At 41.5% G+C, this 16,385-nt stretch overlaps 1 protein-coding gene across 1 annotated transcript in view; it reads right to left on the bottom strand.

Annotated features, from left to right (window-relative positions):
- FRAS1 (Fraser extracellular matrix complex subunit 1) overlaps positions 1 to 16,385 on the bottom strand; it is a 487,428-nt gene that overhangs the window by 282,242 nt on the left and 188,801 nt on the right. The window contains exons 5-7 of the mRNA XM_040418026.1: positions 5,823 to 5,982; positions 2,631 to 2,767; positions 1,896 to 1,979 (exon numbers count right to left, since the gene is read on the bottom strand). Coding sequence (XP_040273960.1) covers positions 1,896 to 1,979; positions 2,631 to 2,767; positions 5,823 to 5,982 — 381 coding nt within the window. The remainder of the gene's footprint in view (positions 1 to 1,895; positions 1,980 to 2,630; positions 2,768 to 5,822; positions 5,983 to 16,385) is intronic.

Here is a 16,385-nt window from a genome sequence, read left to right as displayed (position 1 = left end):
GAGAGCATGCCCAGTCGAATTGCAGAGGTCCTGAAAAAGAAGGGCCAACACTGCAAATACTGACTCTTTGCATAAATGTCATGTAATTGTCGATAAAAGCTTTTGAAACGTATGAAGTGCGTGTAATTATATTTCACTACATCACAGAAACAACTGAAACAAAGATCTAAAAGCAGTTTAGCAGCAAACTTTGTGAAAACTAATATTTGTGTCATTCTCAAAACTTTTGGCCACGACTGTACTTATATGTAATGTATTGTAGCTTCATATTGGTCTCCCTGCCTCCTGCACGTAAGAGCTGACAGGCGAGTGAGATGACAGGGCAGAGAGGGGAGACGAGCTCAAGCTTCATCACATAGGAGAACAGAGCAGTGCAGAGGACACTCTCTCTTTCTGCAAAGTCAGGCATAATGGAAAATTTGGGATTCATTAGAAAAACCATATCTGAGGGCAGAAGAAATCAAGAGAGCTGACAACCCACAAATTACACATCAAATAAAACAGGTATACATAAGAGCCTCTCTCTTATTCCTTAATAATGGCCTTTTTTAAGCCAATAATTGACATTTCTGGTGGATACATATGATTGCTGGCTCACTGTATGTTTCATTAGAGAGGCTTCTGACACTTGTTCTGCCTCTAGGGTGGTAAGAGGCTGTAATTGATGATGTTTAGTGGCAATGTCTGCAATGGTATCAAGCCGAATTGCAGTAGTAATGTACTTTTGGCAGCAGATCTAACAATTACAGATAGTTTACAGTATTAACTATACAATTCCTTTCATCGCTAAAGCAACTTTAGGGAATAAAGATTATCTAATATTCTGAATAGGTAAATAGCATACATCCATACATTTTCATCACAGCAACACTAAATAAACTGTTAACATAAAATGTGGTATTTTTTTCTTTTAGTGATAGAGAAAATACACATGGGTCAGTTTTGCTCGGGATCATTTACACAGTAAATTTCACAAAAAATCTACAGGAAAATACGAAAGACAGATCCACCCTGAACTGTGCAGATTTAGTGCACAGTTTAGTGTAGAATCATAAAAGAAGGCGAAAAAAAGCCAATGGACTTAAAATCTGCAGTTGCAGACTAGGCGCGTTTACACAGGCCAAGGAGCAGCCGATTGTCGGGAAGGAAGCGTTCCTTCCCTACAGTCAGCTTCTCGTTCTGTGGAGGTGAAGTTCTGCATTTACATCCTTCACATTATGAGGACGAGGGATCACTATTGCGATCACTCATCCCCATACAGCTGCATTGACGATCTGCTGCCCAGCAACGATAATTGCTGTGCCTGCACAAATGACAGGATCACCCCGATCTATGAGCGTTTTGCTTGTTAATCAGGGGATCGGTGGCTCATTTAGGTGGGCAGATTGTCGGGAACAAGCGTTCACAGCAACGTTCATTCCCGATAATCTGCCAGACAATCGGGCCATGTAACCTTTTGTTGTGGATCCACAGATAATCCACAGTGAAATCAACAATGGTATGCAGATTTTGTTTTGGCTTCCCATTTGAAGTCAATTTGGAAAATCTGCAAAAAATCCATGATCAATGCAAGGCAGAAATTAACTTGCTGAAGACTCAAAATTCTGCACTGCAGGGCAGTTTCCATGCTAATAAATCTTGCAACACGTGGATGAGATTTGCCTTGTTCTGTGTTGTGCTGTAAATTTCTCTGGTAGATATCCGCAGCATGTTCGCCTCATATGAATTTACCCACATGAGGTTGCTGCCTCTGGTTTTGTACTATTCTAGATAATGTTGCAGTTCTGTGTAGACACGGGTTGTGTCAGCCAATTATTACATTTTTCTATATTACTACAGTAAATCATTTCAGTAAAAATATAGGGAGTTACCTATAATGAAATGAAAAGAATTACCTCGTAGGTCTTTCCAGAAACAGTACATGACTTTGGAAGGCACTCAGGACAACACTTTCCAGGAACGACAGCCAACATTTCATCCTAAAAATATAATTATGTTGTATATTTACCTGTCAGTTACAAAAAGGAAGAAATGCAGAAAAAAACCCTTTTTTTTCCCCAACTGACTGTCAGGCTTGTGTGGACAAGTCTGGAGTGACACAATTCCTTTACTATACACACTTTGTGAGGTACAGCACATTCTTAACCTCTCGTCATCCACTGTACCAAGACGCCCAACACATAGGTCTCAGACTATATAACGCAATTATCCCTAGGAGGATTCAGTATACACCATTATCCTCTAATTGATATTCACCGGCAGAATGGCAGCGGTAAGTATAATGTACTTGAGTGCAGCTCTGAAGGACCTTGAGTATCCTTTGAATTAAATGTGTGCTATGCAATGCTTTGCTTTCAATGAAGTGGCAAAAAAACTGAGCAATGACATGACATCAGCGGTTTGTGGGTGATCCCAAAAGAGAGATGATCTCTACAAACTGGTAAAACTTTCTCCATTTAAAGGAAAGCTCCATTGGATCGACGGAGGAACTGTTTTACGCGTCATGAACCAGCTGCCAAGCCATACCCTGAGGTGCTCATCACTGTAAACATGGTGATGTGTATTAGGTTTGAAGACTGAATTGTACAGCCAATGATTGCTCAACGGTCCATCCTCCCCAGACTTCTTACCTTATCGCATAGCAAGGGAAGACAATCAGCTACTAGGCACTGCTTCACCCCATTCTTGCAGGTACATCTTGAACACTGTCCCAACTTCCATTCCTCTCCATCCTTTAGCATAAGACCACCATCAAGAGAGCAGGACTCTATAACATGTAAAAAGATAATATGCATCTTATAAAGTCAAGGAGCGCTGTCAATGACACCGTGTCGTGAACATACAAAGGCAAATAAAACAGTACGGTTCTGCTTTATGTCAGTAGCACACACTGTGAAGGTTACATCTCAAAATGTCTATTCAATAGGTCTCTCAACAAGTGTACTACATTTCTGCCCACCTCAAGCCATAGCAGTTCAGTTCTGGGCACCAGTCCATAGAAAGGATGCACTACAGCTGGAAAAAGTACAGAGGCGAGCGACTGAACTGATAAGGGGCATGGAGTTATGAAGAAAGATTAAAATAAATGAATTTATTTAGTCTTGAGAAGAGATGTAAAATGCCCTCAAAAGACAAGGGGGCACTGAATCCGACTGGAGAGGAAAAAGTTCAGTCTCCGGAAGCGTCAAAGCTTCTTTACTGTAAGAACTGTGAATCTGTGGAATAGACTTCCTCAGGACATGGTCACAGCAGGAACAGTGGACAGTTTTAAAAAGGGTTTAGATGAATTCTTAAAAGTAAACAACATTAATGCTTATGAAAACCTGTAGAAATCTGAGTCTTTCTGGGATTCGCATCCCCACCTATCCCTTGGTTGAACCTGATGGACTTATGTCTTTTTTCAACCGTATTAACTATGTAGCGATGTAAAGAAAAAAAAGAAACCATGAGCTGTCAGCGTATAGTGATGTAATCCAGATGTAAGGACAGTGTTTAGAACCTATCATTCAATGCCAGTCAAGCATTCAGGTATATTCAGAGGACTAGACACACTTTCCACTACCACTCTTGGCAGTAATTTTATGACATCACAAAACTTTATTTAAAGGGAATCCATCATCACCTTTATGCTTCCTTTTCTGAGCGTAGCATAATTTAAGTATTGTCTCTGTTATGTGTGTCTACAATGCACTTCCTGTGAAATTTATCATTTATTAGGTGAGACGCCGGCTTCATGCTGTGAGGAAGAAGCCCTCTGTACACTACCGCCACTGACTATCACGCGGAGAAAGCTGTCCATCAGCGTTGAAAGGGCAAGGGTGGGTGGGGCTAGCCATGTTGGACTTGTTGGTCCTATTACTCTATTGTCCTCCATACTATTTAGCTTGCAAAGAAGTAGCCATAGATTGTTTTACGTGATATCATAGGGAGCTCAACTATATGCCACAAATAATCTACAAAAAAAGAGAAAACAGAATACCTAGAAGGAGATAAAGGATAAAAAGCCTATTTTCCAATAGGCAGTGCTGGAGGGTGTTACATATAGTGATCAAAGTTCCAAGATCCTTATTGTACATGTAGATACTCCATAAACTTTTTTTTGTCTTGCATCACTGTTGTTTTTTTTTTTTTGTCTGACCCCACTGGATTTCATTTCATTTTTTACAGGGCTGTTGATTGGCTATTGTTGTAGTGCTCACTAGTCCTGCAAGACGAAGGTGTGCACCATTTGTGCAATTAAAGGGGTTCTTCAGGATTTACATATTGATGACCTTTCCCCAGGATAGGTCATCAAAATGAGATTGGCGGAGGTCCGCCGATGAGCTGATGCGAAGAGGCCAGTGCTCCATGAGCGCTTAGCCCTCTTCCTAGGCCATGTGATGTCACAGTCATAGGTCACATGGCCTAGTCACAGCTTAGGCTACTTTCACACTACCGTTCAGAGCGGGTCCGTCTGATGTCTGCTCAGACGGATCCGCTCCTATAATGCAGACGTTTGGATCTGTTCAGAACGGATCCGTCTGCATTATAGTTGAAAAAAATTTCTAAGTGTGAAAGTAGCCTGAACGGATCCGTCCAGACTTTACATTGAAAGTCAATGGGGGACGGATCCGTTTGAAGATTGAGCCATATGGTGTCATCTTCAAACGGATCCATCCCCATTGACTTACATTGTAAGTCTGGACGGATCCGCTTGCCTCCGCACGGCCAGGCGGACACCCGAACGCTGCAAGCAGCGTTCAGGTGTCCGCTTGCTGAGCGGAGGCTGAACGCTGCCAGACTGATGCATTCTGAGCGGATCCACGTCCACTCAGAATGCATTAGGGCAGGACGGATGCATTCGGGGCCGCTTGTGAGCCCCTTCAAACGGAGCTCACAAACGGACACCCGAACGCAGGTGTGAAAGTAGCCTTAGTCCCATTCAAATCACAACTGCTATACAGTGCACAGCTCTGTTCTTAGTAAACTGCAAGACAGCTGCGGCACTCAAGGGGGGGTGGCCTCCTCAAACAAAATGGTCATTCACCAGATGATTGGCTGTTCAATCTAATATATATGGCCAGCGTCACTGGACTAGTTTTTGCTTTATTTTCCATCATTGAGTAATTAAGGACCACTCAAGCCAGTCAGGGCCATGAATGGATCACTCAGGGGATTGATCACTCAAGTACCTGAGGGCCATGAATGGATCTCACAAACGGAAAGTCAAAACGCCAGTGTGAAAGTAGCCTTAGCCAGCTTTGAGTTTTACTAGGTTGGAGACACGTACATCGAGGGTGCTTGCAGATTACCTAGGGTACCCCCACGTTTGGCTACATATCTGCAGCCGTTGCTGAGAACATCTTTAATGTGGGGGCTCATCTTCTAAAATAGGTAAGTATTTCCGTATTAATTGGACAATTTGCTCATATTCCAAGGAGTAATTTGTGGAAAAGGTAACAAGATCAGTGTTTTTATTAGTTAAAATTTATTTGAAAGTTTTGCTTGGAGTATTTTTTTGGGGGGGATCTAGTAACTGAAATGGTCTATTTTTAGATTGAGTAGCCATGCCGGGTAACCCTCTCTTTAAAACGATTATCGCTAATACCACACCCGGATCTATCCACGCCTTTTCCATTGTTGTTTCGGGTTTCCAGCCCGGATCTCGAGCACTGCACTCGCATGGAGGTGAGCTGGTCCAATCTCTTTTTGCTTTTAGGACAGTGTAGCATGCGAGGATATAGCACACGTCTATACGATACTAGATTATTATCCAATGAAGCATATTAGACATTATATAATGATGGAGCACATACATTAATAATAAATCATGTCCCACTCACCTCCTGTCCCCACGCATGATGGACAGCATTCCCCAGGAGCTACAGCCTCGATTCCCCCCGCTCTGCAGCTCGTCCTGTGGCAGGGCTTAGAGGCACAGGTTACCTTTCCATGCACACACCTGCACAGAATGCATTTCGAGGGAGTCCACTGTGTACCGTGCTGTAATTACAAAATGAGATTTCTCTTTGTTACTTTGATGATTAAAACACAATCCTGGAAATCCCAAAATATTATTATTGTCCTCTTGTCTTATAGAATTGTCATCTCCAGCACTAGTAATGATAATATATTATCTATACATAAAATCTCAATTAAAAAACATCCACACAGCCCAGCAAACAAACTTTTTAGGCATACTCCTCTGTAGCCTAGTCATATTTGCATTGCACAGTGGTCTGACTAAAGTGGTTTATGGGGTAGTTATAAAAACATACACATACTAACAGTTTCTAACATGGCAGAAATACATTTCTGTAAACTTTAGGAGCTGCTTAAACTGCAGATACCAGTTGGATTGTTTTTTTTTGTTGCTTGTTAAGGACTATAGCCTTCCACTTGATACCGGTAGGTCCATTCACTATCCAAGAATTCAAGAATATCCTAAAAATATGCTTGGAAAAGTCAGTATATAGGAAGAAGAATGAAACAATTTGGGGCCCATGGCGTCCCATCAAACACTACCTTGAGGTGTTGAATACTGCTTTGATTTGTGACGAGCTCTCAAGCAGGTTGGGGGATAAGTGAGGGTGGAGGTGAATGTTTTGTTGCCCCCATGCAGACCACGTCTATATCTATGAGATAACTTCTGTACCATGTCATTGTACTTTTCATTCTTCCTTGAAACTTTTCACCATGGAATATATTTGACTTGTTCCAGGGGAGAAGGGGTGGGGAGCAACGCTGTGTATTGTATTGCGCTCTTTTATGTATGCTTATTGAAGATAATGTTGATCTCTGTTCCTAATGAAAAAGGGATCTGATTTTAAAAAAAGTACCATGTAAGCAAAGTGGTAAAAAGTCACTCAGAGAGGATGTGATCTGTGTCCTAGATCTCGAGCTTTTGTTAACAACGTGTGCCATGTTAACCACTGAATAACGCTATTTGCTTGTGTCAAAGTTACCTTTATGCATTGTTCTCTGTGTTACTATGGATGTGACTGTTAACCTGAAATCTTGCGCATGCGCTGGCGTAGTGGAGCGGTCATCCTGGCTCTGAGATCCTCGCTGCACCTGTGACATGGCACTACCACTAGCGCATGCGTCAATCTCACTGGGAGGGGGTGCGGCAATGGGGAGATGGAGACGTGAAGTGATGCTCTGAGGGGCTAGGCCAGCCTCATGGTGCTCTGAACACTTCTCAACAAAGATAAGAATTTCTCTGCATTCGAAATACCAAAGGGTTCGTTTTAGTCATCATAATCAACCCTACCAGGCAATATTGCTAGTTTAATAGGGATGATCATGGTGACAGATGCTCTTTAAATAAAAATAAAAAAATTTATTCTTATTATAAACCGTTATTAAAAAAGGCAATCAGAAGCATGGGGTAGTATTGCTCCATGGTAATTAACAGTAGCCTTTCTCTTCCAGCACAATTTGCGCGTTATGCTTCTGTCGCAAGAGAGAAGGTTACATTTTTAGTCACCTTACCCTTTCATTAAATTGGATACACTTTCCCTGACAGTAGGATTAATGGCCTTTGTGCTACGCCTTCCGAAAGCTGCAGCATAGAGACGTTAACAGCATGAGGATGCCATTCACAGCAGAGATTAGGGTTGTCGCCATGACCTGTGTGACAACCTCAACAGTGCAGAGCCAGGTTCCCAGCCTCACAGCCTCTAGGGCAAAAATATTCATCTGAAGGTAGGTCATGTGGAAATTATAACCCTAACCTGTAATGATCCAGTCTGTATGTCTCATAAACAGGGATGCCTGTGTAGTCTTCCAAAAAGTTCATCACCATTAAAATGAAAACAGAATAATAACGAGGCCATCAGGAACATTAAGGTCATTGCTATTGGTTTTATGACGTCAACTATGGATAGACGTCAACAGGACTTGAATATCAGAAATGAACATATGTACTCACATTCACTAATATGCACAATGTTCAAATCGGTACTCAAAATGGCAATTACTGGGACCGCATCTATGGAGGGATCATTTAATGTGTGTACAGACAGGGCTGTGGTCTGAATACATCATTACACAACATAGTTCTCTACATGTACATTAACCAATGCAGCTAATCCCAGCAGCACATGGAGCAACGTTTGACAGGATCTACTCTGTTAGGCCTCCTGCACACGGCCGTTTTTTTTCCCCGTTTACTGGCCGTTTTTTGTGTTCCGTATATGGTCCGTATACGGAACCATTTATTTCAATGGTTCCGCAAAAAAAACGGAATGTACTCCGTATGCATTCCGTTTCCGTATTTCCGTTTTAACATAGAACATGTGCTATTATTGCCCGCAAATCACGGTCCGTGGCTCCATTCAAGTCAATGGGTCCGCAAAAAAAAAGGAACACATATGGAAATGCATCCGTATGTCTTCCGTTTCCGTTCCGTTTTTTGCTGAACCATCTATTGAAAATGTTATGCCCAGCCCAATTTTATCTATGTAATTACTGTATACTGTATATGCCATACGGAAAAACGGAACGGAAAAACGGAACAGAAACGGAAACACATTGGAAACAAAAAACGGAACAACGGATCCGTGAAAAAACGGACCGCAAAACACTGAAAAAGCCATACGGTCGTGTGCAATAGGCCTAAACCCTACTTCTTCATCCAGCCCTCGCTCCTATTGTTTGAATTGTTGATTAGTTTAGTTACTCTGCAATGTCTGACTTTGACTGTACATGTACCCTCTGATCATAAAGTGCTGTGCAATCTAAATAAAGATTATTATTACTGCAGTATTATGCTATTTGCATTCAAGTTAACAAAACTGTACAATTAAAGAGGATTTCCCAGATTCAAAACAGCAGGGACCCCAACATATTACAAAAATGGAAGTACCATATCCTCTATGTGCAGAAACATAAGAAAATCCGATGGTCACAAATTCCCACAGACACACAACAAAATTTTGTGGAAAGCATTCCCAGAAAAGTGGAGGCTGTTATGGCCTCAAAAGGGGGCCCAATTCCATAATAACCCCAATGGTTTTGGAATATAATATGCAACAACTCAAGTATATGTGGTAGTCAGGTGTCCATATATTTTTGCCATTTAGTGTATAAAAGGGGTTTTGTAAAAGTTGTCAGAGACTGCTGCAGCCAATCACTGGCCTCAGTGGTCACATGTCCATGAATGGCATGTGAATGCTGAAGCCAATGAACAATTAACAGTACGTGACCACTACAGACACAGCAGGGATTGCATCTGCAGTGCACAATGGGTGGGACATTTAAAGTGCACCTGTCGGCATGATCAACACTATTAAACCAGGCATACAGCCTGGTAGGGTTGATCATGCTGATAAAAATGATGACTATCCGTTGCCCCTTTGCTGAAAATAAACGGCTAATTTATTCATATGCAGATGACCTTAGTGGAGCACCAATATACCGGCCAGCGCCCTTGGAGCACCAGTTTGCTACACCCCTTCAAGTTCTGTCCCTCCCCCTTCCTCTAGATTGACAGGGCTAGACATCTCCTCGTCTCCTTGCGCCTGTGTTGTGTCTCCCGGTCTTTGCGCTTGCACAATGGCCCTGCTGCCGCTCTCTAAGCAGAGCAGATTCCAAATGAGCTAATGCCCAGACCAAGAGACATAGTACATGTGCAAGAAGACAGGGCTTGGTGCTTGCTCATTTGGAATCTGTGCTGCTTGTAGTGTTATTTTTAAGTCTTAAATAATTCCCTTTTTTAATTTTATATTTAGCAGCAGTAGCAGTCTGCTGCGGTACTGCAGCGTTAGATTAGGTAGGTATATATAGGGGTATATGAGCGCTAGTGTCTGTTACATTTGTATTATTTTTAAGTATCTATTAAGCTGGACAACCTCATGAAATTTCAGGATGTAAAATTATGATCTTAAAGGGGTATTTTAAAAAAATATATAAATTTAACAACGGAATATGTCTTCAACCAAATTATCACAGCCATCCATTGTTAAAATGATACAATAAAATAAAATCTTTTTTTCACTAGTAGCAAAGTAAAGGCTACTTTCACATTGCCGTTTTGGCTTTCCGCTTGTGAGATCCGTTCAGTGCTCTCACAAGCAACCAAAAATCAGTTTTGCCCTAATGCATTCTGAAAGGAAAAGGATCCGCTCAGAATGCATCAGTTTGCCTCCGTTCCCTCTCCATTCCGCTTTGCAGCGTTTTGGTGTTTGTCTGACGAAACTGAGCCAAACGGCCTGGCACACAATGTAAGTCAATGGGGACGGATCCGTTTTCTATGACGCAATATGGCACAATAGAAAACGGATCCGTCCTCTATTGACTTTCAATGGTGTTCAAGGCGGATCCATCTTGGCTATGTTACAGATAATACAAACGGATCCGTTCTGAACAGATGCATGACGGATCCGCACCAAATGCGAGTGTAAAAGTAGCCTTAGATGTGCGTTCTTACTATGCTATGTCCAGCAAGTAACCGCTTCACAGGCGCCATGTACAGAAGAGCAGCCCATATATTGCACTGTTAGCTAATCTGTCATTCCGATGACAATTACAGATGCGGGGAAGTGTGTCTCTTCTAATATTTCCACTGCGTGCAATCTAGTCCAGCAATGTGCACTGTCTCATCCTATGTTCTTCACCTGCCTGAGGCTCTTATGTATAATTCACAACTCCTGCTATTACAACTGATTCAAGCATCTCACAATTACTCATCCTGAGAAAATAACAAATTGCTAACAGATGTTGGTCTTTTCGATAGATAACATGAATCAAAAGAGAAAAACAGCATGTAACAAACTGCAAGCATAAACGACATATTATCTTTACATATTACATAGGTTACAATATCAGGAATCCTTCCTGTAGATTTGGCTCAGCAAACTTCAGCAACTATAAGGCCAACTCCACACTTGACTTCTCACTTGTGTCTTACCACTGTAATTACTTGAAAGCAGCAGCAAAAAGTTCTATCCTGCTGACCTTTTTACAAAGTGCGTGCAGTGCTATAATATAACAGAAGTAGTAATAATAACCTTACCCCCTTGCTGCTCCTGTTCTGACCCATCCTGGTTGCATCAATTAGTAAAGTTACTAGTTATTTCATTAAAAAGGTTATTAGCAAAATTATCAGTTACTCCATTTGTTATTTTATAATATTTGGTAAAAAAAAAATCATTAAAATCTTTTATTAAATTGCTATAAGAAACAGTATGTCTACGTTCCACGAAGTGGTCCACAAGCCCTAGTGAAGAAATCGCAAGTTCAATATTTCCCTAATGAATCTTGCAATAAAGGCTAAAGGGCCATGATAGTATACAAATTTAGAGGTCTCCGCCTGAAGACTACCACCAAAAGTTGTGGTCATGGCTTTTTCCCCATAACTACAGTGCCGTGAATGTTGCCACATGGTGCCTCTTGACAACACTAATATGACTTCATGGAAAAGCATCTCATTAATGATCTATCAAAAATGATGACAGACGCATTTAAAAACAGGGGTCATGATGCTAAAGGCCAACATCAGTATACGGCAAATTACTGCTAAAAACGGTACGGGCACAGATTTATCAGTAACAGACTATCTATTAAATAAAACAATGCTCATTATAAATATCTGTACAATAATGTTTTTATGGAAATGTCTCCATTTCATGTCACTTCCAGTAATAAAGACTACACTGAGCTCTTCTTTAGAAAAACTAATTCTGTCATTAGACACTAAAAAGTATATTTTAGAACAGGGAAGCCCAACCTGCGGCCCCTCCAGTTGTTGCAAAACTACAATTCCCAGCATGCCTGGACAGCCTACAGCTATAAGGGTATGCTGGGAGTTGTAGTTTTGCAACAGCTGGAGGGCCGCAGGTTGGGCATCCCTGTTTTAAGAAATAGAGACTATATGGCTGGCATTATGCATAGTTTTTGCAACATTCTCCCGAATTTTGCAGTGCTGCTTTACAAACATTTTGTGTGTCGTTCTTTCAATTAAAACAAAAATTGCAACTAGAAAATGAAAACAAACAATCCCCCAAGATAACAGATGCTCTCCAACTAAAAAAGACATGAACTATACGTTCTCATGTAATCTAGATTCAAATTTTTCCTTCGCAAATCTAAATCACTCCACTACTATAGCGGCAACAAAGCTAACAAATCCTTAGCTAACAGGATCAAAACAAGATCTGCCAAATCCGGAATCTCTCATTTATATGACTCAAATCACCAGAAAATCATCAACCCACAAGATATAGCAAATGAATTTGCGAATTATTACACTAAACTATACAATCTAAACAAAGACACTCAAACGTTACAACTTGATTCTACCCCAATTGACTCTTTATTAAACAAAATCTTCCTCCCCAAACTAACACAATCCCAACTAGAACAATTAAACCAGGACACAGAAACTGAATAAATTGCAAAAGTCATATCTTCTATTAAAATTAACAAATCCCCAGGTCCGGATGGACTTACTAACGAATATTATAAAGCTTTCTCCCCAACTTTGCTAGAATATATCAGAGAATGTTTCCAACAATTTTTCAAAGGTCACACCATCCCAAAGAAAATGTTGTCTGCCATGATAGTGAAACTACCTAAAACGGGCAAGTCCCCTGACACCCCTGCCAGTCCTATCTCCCTCCTCAATTCGGACTTAAAAATCTTTGCCAAATTATTATCCAACCGACTAATAGACATTCTACCTGACCTGGTTCATACTGATCAGGTGGGATTTGTCAAAAATAGATAGACCTCCGACGGCACAAGAAGGTTTATAAATCTCATGGATATTATTCGCGACCACGGAACGCCTTCTCTGCTCTTATCCTTAGATGCAGAGAAGGCGTTCGACAGAGTGAACTGGGATTTCCTGAGGGCTACGCTAACTAATTTTGGCTTCCAAGGAAGCTTTACATCAGCACTACTAGCATTATATTCTCAACCTAATGCAGTAGTTTACTCTTCAGGTTTCTTATCCACCTGACTTGATATAACCAACGGCACTCAGCAGGGGTGTCCCATGCCACCACTGATCTTTGTCCTAACCATGGAACACCTAGCAGAAAGTAAAAGATCCTCCCAGGAAATCAAAGGCATTAAGACTTCTGGTAAAACACACAAAATCGGTCTATTTGCTGACGACATCATTCTAATTATGTCTAAACCTGCAGTCTCTTCCAGCAGCAACAGAAATACTTGATCTCTTTAGCGCAGTGTCTTATTACAAAGTTAACATTAATAAATCTCTGTTACTTCCCATAAATCTACAGTGTACAGCGATTAGATCCTTAAAATCCAATTTTCATTATCAATGGGTCAAAGACAAACTCCCTTATTTGGGTATATCCCTATCATACCCTCCCTCAACACTGTTTCAAGCCGACTACCTGTCCCTATTAGATGAAGTTAAAAAAAAGTTATCCTCCTACAAGACATTCGGCATCTCCTGGTTATGTAGAATAGTGATTTCCAAGATGATGATCCTACCAAAAATCCTCTACACCTTCAGAAATGTACCAATATTCATCCCACGCTCCTTCATTAGAAACCTCCAAACCATTATCACAAAATGTATATGGAATGGAAAGAGTCAGGGTCAAATCTAGTATTTTGTTTTCACAACTATCCAGAGGAATAAACTACCCCTCTCTTTCCTTATATTATAAATCAGTGATATTGTCTCAACTGAAATTACTATGGATAAAAGATACCTATAAGAGTTGGGTACAAATTGAACTTGGGTTGCTGAAACATTGTGACATTTCCCATCATTTACATGCACTTCTCAACTTTATATCACTACATAAAAGCTCCTTTTCTATCTTCTACACTCCATGCTATAATCAAGGTGTGCTTTGATACAAAAACCCATGAGCTCTTCAACCCTATAGATATACTAGACAGACCCATAAAGGTCTTTGAAATATTTATCCCTGACTTTTCCGTATCGAATTGGAATAATAAAGGTATCATTTGCCTGAGAGACATAGGAGGCCTTGATCCTCTCCCATTCCTCATACTAGCCCAAAAATACCACCTTCCAGAGTTAGACTATTTCATGTATATACAACTAAAACACCTGGTCAAATCCACAAACTCCAAAATCTCTGCCATTTCCACAGTCTCACTAATGAATTTATGGATGAATAATCCTAATTTTAATTCCCACAGCATCTCTTTCTGCTACAAGACTCTATTGTTAGAGGAAATAGACGTATCAGAATCCATCATAAGTAAATGGCATTGTGATTTAAACCAGGTATTTCAAGATGACCAATGGAAGGCATAACAAAACTCTCCAAATGTACCTCACATCTGGAAACTCACAGGAAATATTTTACAGATGGTACCTCACCCCTTCCCGATTGTCTCATATATTCCCGGATACATCCAATTTGTGTTGGAGATGTGGGAAGAAAGAAGGCACCTTCATCCATATGTGGTGGGAATGCAGTCCCATAAAGAGTGTTTGGATTCAGGTTTTCCAAATGCTATCCAATCTATGCCAATTCCCATTCACCCCGGATCCAGCCCTAGCCATATTATCATTAGGTATAGATAAATTTACCTTTCTACATGCTACCATTACCGTATTTTTCGCCCCCATAAGACGCACTTTTTCCCCCCAAAAGTGGGGGGAAAGTGCCCCTGCGTCTTATGGGGCGAATGCTGGCAATTTACATCGCAGTCTGTGATGCTGCAGCATCGCAGTCTGCGATGTATTAGTGAGGAGGGAGGAGGGACTGTAGTAGGCGGGGAGAGCGGCGGGCAGTGCAGGCACTGTACTTTGTCCCCGCCGCTGAGTATGTACTGTATTATACGTAGTGTTAATCATAATATCTAAACTGAATAATGATGCGCTCCCCCTGTGCTTACCGGTACATGTCACGCTCCTGTAGTAAGCGCTAGCAGCTAGCAGGCCGGGCCGGGCCGTAACTCACTTATGAACGAAGTAGGCGGAGCAGGCACGTGACCTCAGTGAGTAACGGCCGCCCGGCCTGCCTGCTAGCAGCTAGCGCTTACTACAGGAGCGTGACATGTACCGGTAAGCACAGGGGGAGCGCATCATTATTCAGTTTAGATATTATGATTAACACTACGTATAATACAATACATACTGAGCGGCGGGGACAAAGTACAATGCCTGCCGCTCTCCCCGCCTACTACAGTCCCTCCCTAGGAATCTGTGGATGGGATAATGATGGGGGGGGGGTCTGTGAATGGCATTATGATGGTGGGGGGGATCTGTGGATGGCATTATGATGGTGGGGGGGTCTGTGGATGGCATTATGATGGGGGGATCTGTGGATGGGCATGTTATGGGGGGATCTGTGGATGACACATATAGCAGTGTCATCCACAGATCCACCACCCTATAACAGTGCCATCCACAGATCCCCCCATCATAATCCATCCACAGATCCCCCCCACCATCATAATGCCATCCACAGATCCCCCCAACCATCATAATGCCATCCACAGACCCCATCATAATGCCATCCACAGACCCCCCCATAGCAGTGCCATCCACAGATCCTCCACATAACAGTGCCATCCACAAATCCCCCAACCCATAACAGTGCATCATCCACAGATTCCAATAATAGTCTCATGCACAGACCGCCATTAGTTCAAACCCACCAAAAGCACACCTTTTGGTTAAAAAAATTTTTTTTTCTTATTTTCCTCCTCAGAAACCTAGGTGCGTCTTATGGGCCGGTACGTCTTATAGGGCGAAAAATACGGTATATCTCACGTGTGTATAGCAGATGAGACACAAAATTGCCTCATCATGGAAACTCAAACTCCTATACATATCTCCACTATTATTAAAATGGTTAACAAACAGTGTTGGTATGAGAAGATGTCTGCCTCAGCATTCATTAAACACAGAGTTAGGCCTTATTCACACGTCCGTTGTTTCTTTCCTGATCTGTTCCGTTTTTTGCGGAACAGATCTGGACCAGATCTGGACCCATTCATTTTCAATGGGTCCTGAAAAAAAACGGACAGCTCAATGTCAGATTTTTTTTCAGGACCCATTGAAAATGAATGGGTCCAGATCTGGTCCAGATCTGTTCCGCAAAAAACGGAACAGATCAGGAAAGAAACAACGGACGTGTGAATAAGGCCTTAGATGGGAAATCTGGACTGCATCCACATTTTACTCACCAACTTATTAAGTGCTCCTATACGATCTAAGTATCTTAAAGCGAACCTTTCACCTGGATTTCACTTAATAAACTATTACCAGTACCTTATAGATTATCCTCATTCTGTTTCAATGCATTCTTGTGCCGCTTTCCTGGGATGTATATTCATGAAAAAAACGACTTATAAAGTCCTCGTCTCCAGCTCCTGAAGTCATGGTAGAAGTCAAGGGGGTAGCCCTTCCCTCACTCCAGGCTGTAACTCCCCTGCCATAA

Source organism: Bufo bufo, chromosome 2, assembly GCF_905171765.1.
Source record: "Bufo bufo chromosome 2, aBufBuf1.1, whole genome shotgun sequence".
NCBI classification, from domain to species: Eukaryota; Metazoa; Chordata; class Amphibia; order Anura; family Bufonidae; genus Bufo; species Bufo bufo.
The sequence above is the reverse complement of the archived record's forward strand: the minus strand, read 5'-3'. Positions and strand labels throughout refer to the sequence as shown.